Source organism: Orycteropus afer, unplaced genomic scaffold (assembly GCF_000298275.1).
Source record: "Orycteropus afer afer isolate SDZICR_OR568_19922 unplaced genomic scaffold, OryAfe1.0 scaffold00014, whole genome shotgun sequence".
Classification (NCBI taxonomy): Eukaryota; Metazoa; Chordata; class Mammalia; order Tubulidentata; family Orycteropodidae; genus Orycteropus; species Orycteropus afer.
The window spans coordinates 6,769,294-6,785,149 of NW_006921601.1; the positions used below are offsets into that span (position 1 = coordinate 6,769,294).

General features: G+C 36.9%; 1 protein-coding gene across 1 annotated transcript in view; it reads right to left on the minus strand.

The window, feature by feature from the left end:
- SBF2 (SET binding factor 2) overlaps nucleotides 1-15,856 on the minus strand; it is a 636,061-nt gene that overhangs the window by 266,402 nt on the left and 353,803 nt on the right. The window contains exons 7-9 of the mRNA XM_042783055.1: nucleotides 8,131-8,263; nucleotides 6,292-6,400; nucleotides 3,208-3,321 (exon numbers count right to left, since the gene is read on the minus strand). Coding sequence (XP_042638989.1) covers nucleotides 3,208-3,321; nucleotides 6,292-6,400; nucleotides 8,131-8,263 — 356 coding nt within the window. The remainder of the gene's footprint in view (nucleotides 1-3,207; nucleotides 3,322-6,291; nucleotides 6,401-8,130; nucleotides 8,264-15,856) is intronic.

Consider the following 15,856-nt stretch of genomic DNA (forward strand, 5'->3'; position numbering starts at 1 on the left):
TTGCCCAACCTTCCTTCCGAGGAGTGGCTGGTGGGTTTGAACCGCTAGCCTTCTGGTGAGCAGTCAAGTGCCTTAGGCACTATACTACCAGAGCTATAAATACCTAATTATGAAAATAAAAAAGGTTGCCTACATACCACCCCAAATTAATTCCATGTTTCATTTTAGTAAACAGTGATCTATAGTCATCTTAGAGATGAAACATTCATTCTCTAATAAAGACCAGGAAACAGAGTCCTAGAAGTGGAACTGGATTTCCTCAATAAGTATCAATTAACAGAAGCCATATTGGAAATCAGGACTCCTGAGTCCTAAACCAGCATTATTCCCATTCAATCACACCTTGAATTCCAGATTACAAATTATATTAGGGAAAGTCAGTCTTCCCTAAATGTTCCTACCCCATAAATAAACACCATTATAATATAATAATGTAAATTTGAAAGTTTTCTGACAATTAAATCCCTCTGGGTAAACCCAGACCTCAGAGTTTCTGTTTAACAAAGAAAACCTTTTAAGCAGGCCAGACTAGAATGCTACTGAAGAATGTCACTGAAGAACCAAGGAAGGCCTTAGTTTTAATAATGGCTTGAAAAGGAATGCAGAATTTCTAAGGTTCAATTTTCTGATGATGGATAAATGGGCACCTAAAAAGTTGTCAGTAAAATAGAATATTGTTTTTTTTTAAAACAAACTAAGCTAAAATAATTACAAAATAAAATTAAATGTATTTCAACATTCACCCAAACCACAACACAATGTTCCAAAAAAAAAAAAAAAAAAAAATTTTTTTTTAAATGTGTTTCAATGGGAAAAATCCAGGTGACAGTCTACTATTTTAAAACATTACTGCTGGAAGTGCTAGACATTTAATCTATCAATCAGTTATACCTTCTATAATACTTTCAAAACATTGGTAAAGCAGTATCACTGTTTTGCAAACAACATACCTAGCAAAGAAACAAAAGCTCTACTCCAATAAAACATTAGCTAGAAGAAGATACAGGAACTGATTTCTAATAAGAAAAGGGAATAGATTCAGGGATTTTGAGGTAGAATCTTGTCTTGTTTTCACAAATGTACTTCCAATAGATAGTAGCTGGTATACACTACCTACTAAATAAATATGCTGGACGAAGGAATGAACGTGGAACAAAATATTCAATTAAGATTCAAAGTACATTCTTTATGTAACTACCTCATAAGTAAAGAATTCTATCCTAAATACTAAACTGGATTATATGAAGAAGAATGTGGCATCAGGATTGGAAGAAGCCTGATTAATGACCTGTAATATGCAGATGACACAATCTTGCTTGCTGAAAGCAAAGAGGACGCAGAGCACTTACTGATGAAGATAAAATAAAAGACTACAGTCTTCAGTATGGATTATTCCTCAACATAAAGGAAACAAAAGTCCTCATAACTGGACCAATAAGCATCATGATAAATGGAGAAAATATTTACACTGTTAAGGATCTCATTTTACTTGGATCCACAATCAATATCCATGGAAGCAGTAATTCAACAAACAACATATTGTATTGGGAAAATCTTCTGCAAAAGATCTCTTTAAAGTGTTAAAAAGCAAACATGTCATTTTGAGGACTATGGTGCACCTGACCCAAGCCACAGTATTTTCCATCACCTCATATGCATACAGAAGTTAGACAATGAATAAGGAAGACTAAAAAAGAATTGATGTCTTTGAATTAGGGTGTTGGTAAGAATACTGAATATACCACCAAATGCCAGAAGAACAAAGAAAGCTGTCTTGGAAGAAGTACAGCCAGAATGCTCCTTAGAAGCAAAGATGGCAAAACTTCATCTCATATACTCTGGACATGTTATCAGGAGAGACCAGTCCCTAGAGAAAGACATCATCTTGGCAAAGTAGAGAGTCAACAAAAAAGATGAAGACCCTCAATGGGGTGGACTGACACAGAAGCTGTAATAATGGGCTCAAATGTAGCAATGATTGTGAGTGTTTCTTTCTGTTGTACACAGGGTCCCTACGAATTGGAACCCATTCGATGTCACCAGACAACAGCGTCCTAAATATGATGTTCATTTATTCATTTTCCAAGAACAAACACCTTGCTTTTTTAAGTAATTACACTGGCAGTGATGCTTAATTTTAACTATCTAACTTTATGATTTAAATTAAGAAAAAAAAAAATTTTTAAAATATGTCATACCTCTCAGGTATATATAGTAGAGCTGACAAGGGACAAGGTTGTAGTCACTTCTTGGTCACAGTCAGCTACCCAGAGGGACCGAGTAGTTGAACCTCTGGGCTCAGGACCATAGCCACAGGGGACATCAAGCTCAACTGACATAACATACTACACAAAACATTGTTCCACCTCTTACTTTGGTGAATAGCCACTGGGATCTTAAAAGCTTGCCAGCAGCCATCTAGAAGCAATGATGGGTCTCTCCTTGTCCAAAGCAAAGAAGAATGAAGAAAACCAAAGATTCATGAAAAGAATTAGTCCTAGCGAATGGTACACCATGCGATCCTCAGCCTATATGACTATGAGACCAGAAGACCTAGACGATGCCCAGCTACCACTGTCAACTACTCAGAGGGGCATCTATGGAGGAGATCCTAGATAGAGAGGGAGAACAATGTAGAACAAAACTCAAAATCATTTGGGGAAAAAAAAAAAGAGGGGGGGAACGACTAAGTTTGCTGGTCTGATAGAGCCTGGTGGAACCACTAAGACTATGGCCCCTAGCTGCCCTTCAGGTCTGGAATTGAACCCATACCTGTGGCTTCCAGCCAAACAAAAGACAGGCATGTGAGTTGAACATTTACCTGAGGTAGACACACTGCTTAGAGAGAACAATCATGGGAGAAGTAAGGGCTGTTTATTCACAGGGAGACAGCTCAGGGGGCAGGAGTGCATGGAGGGATGGACAAAGGGAAGAGGTAACTATAGGGAGGAAGTGGGAAGGGAGCTGCTGCATTGTGGTGAATTGAAGTCAATGTCATGAGACAAAGTGTATGTGAACTACTGTATGGAAAGTGAATTTGCTCTGTAAATTTTTACCAAATCACAATTTGAAAAAAAAAAAAAGTCATACCAAAGAAAGCGCTACTTGAGTCTGATGCAGAAGTGGTTCTGGGAGGGAAGAAAGATGAATACAATTTGCTCTGTAAATATTCACCAAATTACAATAGAAAAAAAAAAAAAATCATACCAAAGAAAGAGCTGCTTGAGTCTGATGTAGAAGTGGTTCTGGGAGGGAAGAGAGATGAATACATTCAGGAACTTTAATAGTGCCTCCATCCAAATCTGCTATGATTACATCTAACTGAAAGAGAGAAAATAAATAAATAAATAATTTAGAATTGTAAGACACATTTGTTGTTAAACAAATTAACCTGGCCTTGACAAATTCGAAATGAGAACCATGTGTGGGAAAGATTCTTGGCTGTCCACAGTAATAGAATTATTGCCGGGTTCACAGCTTTTGAAGTACCTGTATTTCCTAGCCTCCTTTGAAGTAAGCATGACCACATGACTAAATTTGTGCCAATGGAATGTAAGAAACGATGCAAGCACTCTGAGGCCTTAAAGACAGAGGGTATACAAGGAAGGAAGGAGTATGTTCTTTTCCCTTTGCTGTGGGTTAAAACTATGAACGGTTAGAATCCAGCCTTGAGCATTCAGACAGTGTTGAAGGGATTCTGGACTTTGATTGACTTCACAGAATAAAATGGTTTATGAACTCTTCAAAAGTGTGAAATAAAATTCCATTTTGTTTGAGCAACTGCATTCTGGATGCTTTAATAGAGCGGTATAGCCATATCCTAAATAGCACAGTAATTATTACACAGGAATCATAGAAAAGCAATTAATGGACATCAAAGGGGCATTTTAAGGTGCTTAAGAAACTGACTTTTAGCATTTTAAGAATCCATTTAAAAATAAATTATATAAAATTGTAAAACAGAAACTAGTAGTATTACTGAAGTTATTACATTGATAATATCATTATGATTCATTCTAATTTATTCATTAAATAATTAAGAAATTTATTTTGGCAATGTGTGGTTTGTCCTAAGTTCAGTGACTGTTTATATTTATTAATGGTAATAAAATTACCCACAAACCATATGAGTATGCTTTTATTGTTTTTGTTAGGTGCTGCTGAGTCTATTCTGATTCATAGTGCTCGTATGTACAATGGAACAAAACATTGCCAGTTGTGTGCTAAACTCACAAACCTTGCTATACTTGAGCCCACTGTTGTAGCTACTGTATCAATTCATCTCACTGTATCAATTCATCATTCATCTCCTGGCAACTTCAGTCTTTTCTCCCTTTGTTGTGATGTTGCTTATTGGTCCAGTTGTGAGGATTTTTTGTTTTCTTTATGTTGAGATGTAATCCATACTGAAGACTGTAGTCTTTGATCTTCATCAGTAGGTGTCTCATGTCATTTTCACTTTCAGCAAGCAAGGTTTTGTCATCTGCATATCACAGATTGTTAATGAATCATCCTCCAATCCTGATGCCACGTTCTTCTTCATATATTCCAGCTTCTCAGATTATTTGCTCAGCATGCAGATTGAATAAGTATAAAGTATACAAACCCTTCCTAATTTTAAACCACACAGTTTCCCCTTCTTCTGTTTGAATGACAGCCTCCTGTCCTATGTACAGGTTCCTCATGAGCACAATTAAGTGCTCTGGAATTCCCATTCTTCTCAACGTTATCTACAATTTGTTACCATCCACACAGTCAAATACTTTTGCAGAGTCAATAAAAACACAAATAAACAGCTTTCTGGTATTCTTTGCTTTCAGCCCAAATCCCTCTTTTAATCAGTACTAATTAGGTTTCACTGAATATTTTAATTGATATATGCATATTTTTATGTGGTGATACTAAAGTGAAACAAGAACTAGATAACAACATACAAGGTTAGAAATGATTAACGTATTTAATCATTTAATAAATGATTAACTCAGGGTCCAGTTTATAATTACAATGTTGAATAGTTTTTTCTTAGTATAAATGACACAAGTATAATTATTGGCTAAGCACCACAGAGCTTACCTCTTTGGTGGCATTTAAAATTGAAACAGAAGTAGAATTATAAAATCTTAAGGACCTTGTGTGTCACAGATGTCAAGCAGCCCAACCTCTCAATGAAGAATTTTTCTTAAAATCCCTGAAAGCGTCATTTAATTTCTTTCACTCACAGTGCTTCGAAGTTCACTTCTCATATAAGGTAACCCATTCCATCATTAGGCAGCTCTAATAGTTCAAAATCTTATATTGAACAGATACCTGTTTTTCTCTAAATAACCACTGATTCTATTTTAGTTTTTTGAGTGACTTTCCTCCCTGTAACAGCTACTTAAATACCTGGTTTCAGCTATCAAATCAAAACCTACTATCTTCGGGTTGATTCCAACTCATGGTGAACTTACAGGGCAGAGTAAAACTGCTGCACATGATTTACAAAGCTATACATCTTTACAGAAGCAGATTGTCACATCTTTGTCTTGTGGAGAGGCTGGTGGGTTCAAACTGCAGAACTTCTGGTTAGCAGCTGAATGCTTTAACCACTGTTTCATCAGAGATCCTTCCAGCTCTCACACAGTATCATAAAATTATCTGACAAAATTTCCCTATGGCCTCACAGGATACAGCTTCTCAACTCCTGACAATCCCAGATGTCCTTCTCTGAAGTGCTTAATTTTGTTACACTCTTTCTTGAAGTACAATACACAGAACTAAATACATTATTACAGAACTGGCTGAAGTATAGACTACTAGTTTCTCTCTTTGATATTTCTATTCATACAGCATTAAGAAGATAATTTGGTGGGGGTTATACTGAATTTGAGCTCTATTAAAACCCCTCAGTCTTTTGCAAATGCTTTTTGCTTTGTTAGTTACCAGTCATTAAGTATTAACACAGGCCTCATTTTGAAATATAAATAAATTAAACACTGAAAACAAAAGTATAAATGGAATACTAATTAATGGATTATTTTATTTTATTTTCTCTTATACAGGATGCTGAATATAGAATACTGACAAATGGGGAGCATTTAAAAATATAAATAAATTCATATTTTAAATCTCCCATGCTTACAATAAAGCAAAATAGATATTTAGACTTTTCAATGATGCCTAGGCAACTTTTTCTATTGAGAATACAACAGATTTGAAAATAGTAATTAATTGAAATGCTGTAGGAATCAAAAGAAATATATGGTATGACTTTGGCCTCAATAACTGACAATTTTAAAGGTGAATACTTACAAGTTCATGGATATCAGTTTTAAAGATAGAATGTACTCCAATAATGAAAGGTGTCGGGGAACTCAGAACCTCCAGTAGCTGAGCCGGGAGAATGGGAATATAAGGATAACTGAAAATAAAAATATGTATTAGATATATCTGCTTTTCTATAATACACATACTTTTCTTATTTTATGCTGTATGAGTTTTAGATTGTACACATTTAAAAATTACAAATAATATTGTCATGGCTGTCAATATTACATTTTAAAAGAAATATTTTCTTTTTTCAATCTTCATGTGAAAGATATGATCAGATATAACAAGAAATAAAGTAACTGGTATCCAGGCCTGCTTCTAATACTTATTCCTCCTGGGCAAGCAAAGTCTCTTTAGATATTTTAGTCTTGTTTCAAAACATTTTATCCTACATAGAAATCTGCCATTAGACTATAACACTTACACCCTGATGGGGCTTTGCCCTCCCAATAGTAAGCAATGATTTGTCTATATAAAACAATCATTTAATTTCATTTTCTATATGCGATTTTTGCATTCAATAATAACAGCAAAGTAAAAAACTTAAGGTTGAGAATGTTCTAAGAAAAGCACATAGTTTAAAAATATTTTTTAAAATAAAGTTTGGACTTAGTCTAAAAGAATTTTTTTCTCATTTGTTTGAACTTCAGTTTCCTAGATCTTATAATTATCACTTGAATAATCAGTACTTCGGAATACAATATTCTGCTTATAGTATTATCAAGTTTCACTGTTCATTTTTTCCTTTTTTTTCCTCCCTTTCCCCAATGTCACCATGCTGGTCACAGACTCTTTCCATATCCATCTCTCCCCTCACCCAAATCAACATGTGACCCCCAACTAGTCTGAAATTTTCCCTCTCCTTCCCTCTCATCCCCACTAACCAACAAAGTGAATTTCCCTCCCTGAGTAAACCTTTCCTTGACTTTTTACAATAATGGGCTCATGCAATTATTTGTAGATTTTTAAAAAAATAAATTTTGGACTCAGTCTAAAATAATTTTTTTTTTACTTTTTATTATGGAAAAATTTTAAATAACCCTTTAAAAATAAACAGAAAGAGAAAAAGTATAATAAAGCCACATATATCTGACACAACTTTGGTAATTAACAATGCATGACCATATATATACATATTCCCACCCAGTTTTGCTCACTGCATTATTTTAAAGTAAGTTCCAGATATCACATCATTTATTATACATAAATATTTTAGTAAGTATCTATAAAAGGGGGCTCTTTTTTTTTTTTTTTGCTAGAACCACAGTTCAATTATCACAGATAAAAATTAATAATAATCCCTTGTTGTTGTTGTTGTTATGTGCCGTCGAGTCAAACCCAACTCATAGTGACCCCTCCTTGGGTTTCTGAGGCAGTATCACTATGGAAGTAGGATTACCCAACCTTCCTTCTGAGGATTGGCTGGTGGGTTTGAACCGCCAGCCGTCTGGTTAGCAGGCAAGTGTCTTAGCCACTATGCTGCCAGAGCTCCCAATAATCCCTTAATATCAAATAATTGGTCAACACTAACTTGATAAAACTTTCATCACCAACTGTATTCAAAGAGAAGAATAAAATGTTGTTGATAATATTATTCAAATTAAATATTTTTCATTAAATTAATAAAAGTTCAGTAATGGAAAACTTGAAAAAGTCTCAAATTTTAGCCTAGATTTCTATCAGAAGCGTGAATCTGGTTAACAGCATAACTGTGAAATATGGCTATGTGGTTCAAAAGCATCGTATTATGACATTTCAGTTGATAACCAATAATTAATGCACAATTCAAAAATAAATAAAGGTACAAGTAAAAAGCCTCACCTGTATTTAAGAGGAAACATTAAAGACTCCAGGGCTCTACAAGCATCACTAAGTCTCTGGAAACTTGCAGAATGGAAAAGAACCTTATTTTCTGTGAGGACTGCACAAAAGAGGCTGAGGACATTTTGAATTCCTGGAAACACAAGAGCAAAGGCTTATCATAAGCACTTCTTATGTGTTGTCAACAAACAGAATATAGACTTGGAATGATATGGAAAGAAAAGTCCTATTTTCAGAATCTCTGAAAGAAAATGTCCAGTTAAACTATATATTCCATATAACCTATGAGTATTTGTTTTCTCAAATGTTCAGGGTTTTTTTTTTTGTTGTTGTTGTTTATTCTTCAAATCAGTGTAAGGTCACTGAACATATTATTTGGAAATATATTACTATCTTCTTTCAGCTTCAGCTTTAAGGTTTCAAACTCCTGTTTCAGATGCTGGTATTGCTCTAATAATTTTTATTCCTCTTAAAGTCTGTTTCATCTCATGTTAATATAAGCACACCAGCTTTGTTTTTGTTGTTGATATTTGCCTGGCATGTATTTTTCACTTTTTTACTTCACCCTTCTATTCCTTATACATAGTATATGGTTGACTTTTTAAATCCAGTCCGGCAACTTTATTTTATAGCTAGATTATTTAATCTGATTATATTTACTGTACATATTTTATGCTTTTTATTTGTTCTATTTCTTCTTCTTGCTTCATGATGTCTATTTATCTCGCCTCTTCTTTTTTCCCTTTCACTAATGTGGAATTTATAAGCTCTGTTTCTATTTTTTTAGTGGTAATTATAGAAAATACAATATGCATACTTATCAAATTAAGTACGTACACCTACTCTTTGCTTATCAACTATCTTGTTATCTGACTTTTGCATTTAGTATTAGATCCACTATCTGACTACTGTGTGCATTAATGAAGCAGTAGGATGGCGGTCACGGCTGTGGAGCATCACCTCACTGGCCGGCCTGGGGAAGCTGGGCCGTAATGCCTAATGTTCTCCAATTCTTCCTATTGGTGGGGTGCTATGTCCAGCTGCCACCCAGGGATGGTTTTCTATGTGGACACAACCTGTGCGTGGATTTGCAGGCAGCACTGAGCCAATGAATGCCTATTCTGGGCTTACAGCTTCTATAAAGCCTGAGGTCCTGCAACTCAAAATTGCTATGGGTGGGAAGGTAGGCATTAGAGAAGGTGGTTGGAAGAAATGCACCCAAGTTTAATGACATCCCAAAGTGTGCCAAACTGGGTCTGAAGCCTCAGCCTCAGTGAAGCAAACTGTGAAGCCAGGTTCTCCGCCCTTTACAGGCTAAATGGATGCTGTACCAGACCCTAAGGGCAGGCTCTGGGATCCTGAATACTGGGCTTGCAGGGGTGGGAGTGAAACCCTGGAGGTGGCTTCCTAGAGAAGCTCTAACCCAACAAAGCAAGAAGGTAAGGAGTAATTCTGTGGGCCCTCCAGTCACACAGCCTGGCTTTCTTTAGCTTTGTCTTCTCTAAACCTCCTTCTCCATAGAGGAATAATGTATAACTGGACTCATCACAGTATCACAGTAATGAGCATATCAGTAAATCTTAGCTGTTATTATTTCTATGACTTTATTTTCTAAAAAACAAACTGGACAAATAGATGGTCTAAGAACAAAAACTCCTCCATTTTTGCATAATGCTAATTTTCACATAATGATCTGGTCATTGGAACTAAAGCATGTCAATAAGTGAGGAGTGGGTATACACCATTTCTTATTTTTTCCTCTGACTCAATTCATTTTTCATTGTATCAGAGTTCAATCTTAATCACATGGACTCATTAAGTCAAGAGCGTGAGTTTTCCCAGTGTAAAATACTTCCCATATATCCCATTACCACTGCTTGCCTCTTTAAGTGACATGCAAATTACTTCTCTGTCCCTCTTGCAACCCCCTTTTATTATTCCCAAGGAGCTTTGGTGGCACGGTGGTTAAAGCATTCCACTGCCAACCAAAAGGTCAGTGAAACGAACCCACCAGCCACTCTGCAGGAAAAATATGAGGCAGTTTGCTTCTATAAGGATTTACAGCCTTGGAAACCCTACGGGCAGTTCCACTCTGTCCTAAAGGGTTGCTATGAGTCAGAATCAACTTGATGGCAGTGGGCTGGGTTTGGTTTTGGTTTATTATTCCCAATGTATCCCACGTGATATAACAGAGTTCAGGTTTTTAGTCTTCTCTTACATAGACGAATGTAATAGTTTCATATCTGGTTTCCCTAATCCAGTTCTTATTCTCTTCCTATCGATCCTGCAGGGAGCTCTGGTAGCGTAGTGCCTAAGGCACTTGACTGCTAACCAGAAGGCTGGCAGATCAAAGCCACCAACCACTCCTCGGAAGGAATGTTGGGCAATCTACTTCCATAGTGATACCACCTCGGAAACCCAAGGAGGGGTTGCTAGGAGTTGGGTCTGACTTGAGAGCACATAACAACAAGTTTATTAATATAATTGTTGTGATTGTTACCATGAATTCTCTTACAAATTAGGGTTCTGATGCTAACAATGTTTGAAAACACCTAATCCACAACATTAAATCCTTGCTCCATACAAAAATGCCTCTGTGGTCTTCCCCAATCTTCCAACTCCTTTGCCATATTGCATAACTATGTATTTAATATTGAAGTCATCAGTTTGATATGTTTTTATGCTCATGTTCTCTCTGCCTAGTGTTCCTTTCATTAAAATGTGAGTTCCTCATAGACTACATACAGCCTTGTTCACTGCTATATCCTTCCTGCCTACCACAGTAAATATTTCACAATAAGCCAAAAAAAGTCAGTTACCGTCTAGTAGATTCTGACTCATAGCGACCCTATGGGACAGAGCAGAACTGCCCAACAGGGTTTCCTAGACTGTTTTTTGTTTTGTTTTGAAAGTGCTAAAAAGCAAAGAGGTGATTTTGAATACTAAGGGGTACCTGAGCCAAGCCATGGTATTTTCAATCACTTTATATGCATGTGAAAAATTAGACAATGAATAAGGAAAAAAAAAGAAGAATGGAAGCATCTGAATTATGGTGTTGGCAAAGAATACTGACTATACCATGGACTGCAGGAAGGAAAAATGGATCTGTCTTAGAAGTATAGCCAGAATGCACCTCAGAAGTGAGGATGGTGAGACTTCACCTCAATTTGGACATCTTATCAAGAAGGACCAGTCTGCAGAGAGTACATCGCACTTGGGAAGCAGAGAGTCAGTGGAAAAGACAATCCTCAAGATGACGATCGACACAGTGACTCCAATAATAGGCTCAAACACAGCAATGATTGTGAGGATGGTGCAAGATTGGTCATTGTTTCATTCTATTGTACAGAAGGTTGTTATGAGTTGGAACTAACTTGACAGCACCTAACATCAACAATAATTCTTTACAGAAGCAGACTACCACATCCTTCTTCCTTGGAGGAACTGGTGGATTTGAACCACCAACCTGTCAGTTAGCAGCCAAGCACTTAATCATCACATCACCAGGTCCCTACTAGTATACAGTAGGCACTCAAAAATGTTTCATGAACTGTCTGTGTCTCATTAAAAAAACTTTAAAACTTTCATTAAAAGATGTAGGAAAATAATTTATTGGCCACCTGAATGTCTTCTTTGGTGAAGTGTCCATGTCTTCTGCCTTTTTTTAACTTGGTCTGTTTGTCATTGAAATGGTAAAGCTTTTTATAGATTTTAGAAATTAGTTCCTTCTCAATAACCAAACTATGGTATATTCACACAATGGAATACTATGCAACATTAAAGAATAATGAAGAATATTCACCCAAATCACAATAAAAATTAAAAAATTATTTTTTAAAAAAAGAAGAATGAAGAATACAAGAATCATTTCACAATGTGGATGAATTTGGAGAACAGTATGCTGAGTGAAATAAGTCAATCGCAGAAGGATAAATATTGTATAAGGCCATTATTGTAAAAAGTCAAGGAAAGGCTTACTTAGGGAAGGAAATTCACTTTGTTGGTTACTGGGGATGGGAGGGAAGAGGAAGGAAAACTTCAGCCTAGTCGGGAGTCACATGTTTATTTGCATGAGGGGAGGGATGGTATGGAAAGAATCTGTGGCCAGCCTGATGATACTGGGGAAAGGAAGGACACTAAAACATGCATATAAGCTATGGATAACTGAGACAAATACTAGTATATGCACAACACTGCATTACCACTAACACCAAACACCAGGCTATCGATAAATGCACAGAGGGTGAGATAAGGTGGGGATAGGCCAATAGGAATATACCCTAGAGCAAAGATAGATTTGGCTGAAGTTAATCTTACATATGTACTTGTGCTACAAAATTGGCAAATACATTACAGAAGCAACAGAAGGCAGAGTTGGAGTAACTTCTTGGAGACAACCAAACATCTTGAGAGAATCAATGGGCCTGCCAACTTGGGACATAGTTGTGGGAGACATCATGCTCAACTGGCACAACAATATATAAAAATCTTGTTCTACAACCTCCTTTTGTGAGTAGCAACTGTGTCTTAAAACGTTTTGAGTGGCCATCTATGCAACTATTGGTCTCCTCTCATCTGAATCAAAGAAGAGTGAAGAAAATCAAAGTCATTTGGAATCAATTAGTCCAAGGACCTCAGCCTTCATGACCCTGAGATCAGAAGAACTAGATGCTGCCTGGCTATCAATGCCAAACACTCAGGAAGGGATCCATATTTTTCTCCCATTCTATCTAGGATCTTCAGTTTTGAACATATCCTAGATAAAATGGGAGAAAAATATGGATTCAAAAATTCAAATTAAAAAAATTCAGAAACATGAAAATGATCAGAATTACTGGTCGGATAGAGTCTGGTGGAGCCCCCAAGATTATGGCCCCAAGTTAACCATCAGGCCTAGAAATGGACTCACTCCCATAGATTGGCCCTCAGCCCAAAGCAGAAAGATCCATGTGCAGAACACCTACCCCAGGGCAATGTACTCACCTACTCCAGGGAGATGAACCTGTAAAGCAATCACTCACAAGATACAAGAGGGACAGTAGTCACATAGAAGGAAAGCACATGGACAGACAGCAATGCAGAGTTATGAAGGACACAGGGAGAGGGTAGTCGCAGGGACAGGAGGGGAGGAGAGTGTGTTATGGTCGCGGATGGTAAATGGGGTGTGAAATCAAATGTGCACAAATGGTTGAATATACAACAAATTTGCTCTGTAAATTTGTATCCAAAGCACAAAAAAATAAAAAGAAAAGAAAAAGAAATTAGCCCATTTCAGATATACCATTGCTAATTTTTTTTTTTTTTTTTGAGTCTATAGGTTCTCTTTTCACTCTTTGGATATGCACAAGTATTTAATTTTTAAGAGGTTCCAGTTATCTGGTTTATCTTCTACTATTTGTGCACCTTTGGATATGCTTGATAAGACTATTTATGCCATAAATTAGGGTCCCTAAGTTTGTGACTATTTATTCTTAGACGATCTTAATAGTTTTAAAAAGGTCTGATGGTGCAGTGCCTAAGGCATTTGACTGCTAACCAGAAGGTTGGCAGTTCAAACCTACCAGCTGCTCCTTGAGGAACACTGGGCTATTTACTTCCATAAAGATTTAATGCCTTGGAAACAGAGTGGGGGTAACTATAAGTTGGAATCAACTCGATGCTTGATAGATTATTTATGCTATGAATTAGGGTCCCTAAGTTTGTCACTGTTTTTTCTTTGATGATCTTTATAGTTTTAAGTTTTACATTTAGGTCTTTGATCCATCATGACTTGGTTTTTGTTGTTACTGTTGATTTTGGATCTTGTTCCATTTTTCTGCAAATGGATATCCAGTGTTGTCAGTACCCTTTGTTAAAGGGATTGTCTCTTCCCCACTTAATGGATTTCAGCCCTTTCTTGAACATCAGCTGTCCATAGGTAGATGAACTTACTTCTGGGTTCTCAATCTTCTTCCACTGGTCTATGTCTCTGTTGCTGAACCAGTACCAGGATGTTTTAATTACCATGGCTGTACAGTAAGTTTTGAAATTGAGAAGTGTGAGAATACTAGTACTATGCTTATCCAGGATATTTCTTTTCATATAGAGTTGGTGACTGACTTTCCCATTTCTTTAAACAATGTTGATGGAATCTGGATTGGGAACGAGTAGTATCTATAAATCACATTAGGAAGTATTGACATTTTCATGATATTAAGGCTTCCTATCCATGAGCACAATATATAATTCCATTTATGTAGGTCTCTTTTGGTTTCTAGCAGTAGTGTTTTGTAGTTTTCTTTGTATAAGTCCTTTGTATTTTATACATAGGAGTTTTATCTTTTTGGTAGTTATTATAAATGGTATTGTTTTTCTTACTTCCTTTACAGAGTTCTCTTGGTTGGTGCAGAGAATTCTGATTTTTTTTTTTTTTTTAATTTTATTGTGATTTGGGTGAAAGTTTACAGAGCAAAATCACTTTCCATACAGCAGCTCACATACACTGTGACTCATGACACTGACTGCAATTTCCCACAATGTAACAGCTCCCCTCCCACTTCCTCCTGATAGTTACCTCTTCACTGTGTCCTTCCCTCCCATGTACTCCTGCCCCCCCGAGCTGTATCCTTGTACATACACAGCCCTTCTATTCTACTATGATTGATCTCTCCAAGAACTGTAACTACATAATGTAAATGTTTAGCTCATATGCCTGTCTCTTATTTGGCTGGAAGCCACAGGAGTGGGTTCAATACCAGACCTGAATGCCAGCAAGGGGCCATAGTCTCAGTGGTTCCGTCAGGCTCCAGCAGATCAGCAAAACTGGTCTGCCCCCCCCTTTTTCTTTTCTTTTTTTCTTTTTTTTTTAAGATTTTGAGTTTTGTTCCACATTGTTCTATTCTATCCAGGATCTCTTATAGAGATCCGCCTCTGAGTGATTCACAGTGGTAGCTGGGCACCATCCAGGTCTTCAGGTCTCATAGTCATATAGGCTGAGGACTGAATGGTGTACCAGCTGCTTAGACCAATTGTTTTCATGCATCTTTGGTATTCTTCACTCTTCTTTGATCTGGACAAGGAGAGACCTATTGTTGCATCTAGATGGCTGCTTGCAAGCTTTTAAAATCCCAGTCACTATTCGCCAAAGTAGGATGTTGAACAATGTTTTTGTGTAGTATGTTATGCCAATTGAGCTTGATGTCCCCTGCGACGATGGTCCTGAGCCCACAGGTCCAACTATTCATTCTCTCTGGGTAGCTGGCTGTGGCCAAGAAGTGACTACAATCTTGTCTCTTGTCAGCTCTACTATATACCTGGGAATTTTTACAGAACATACAAATATACTTGTAGAAACATTTCTGCCAATCCTATACATGGTCTTGGGCACACTCCCCTCTGCATAAACATACTTAATAGTTCAGCCTGTCCACCCATCTATCCACCCGTATGTAGATCAATGTTTGCCTTCACTGACAATACAGTACTGTATGTGCAAAAGGGTTCATTTGAGTTGTGTCTACCTCTCATGCACCTCTCCATGTCTTCCTCTTCACCAATGCCATTATGTTGATCACTCACATTTGGTACATTGCCCATCTCTTCACCCAAATCAATACTTATCTCAGTCTATCTAACAGTGTTCCCTCCCCTCCCTTCACACCCCTGGTAACCAACAAAGAAAATTTCCTTCCATATATAAATCTTTCCTTGACTTTTTACAATAACAGACTACTAAGATATTTGTCCT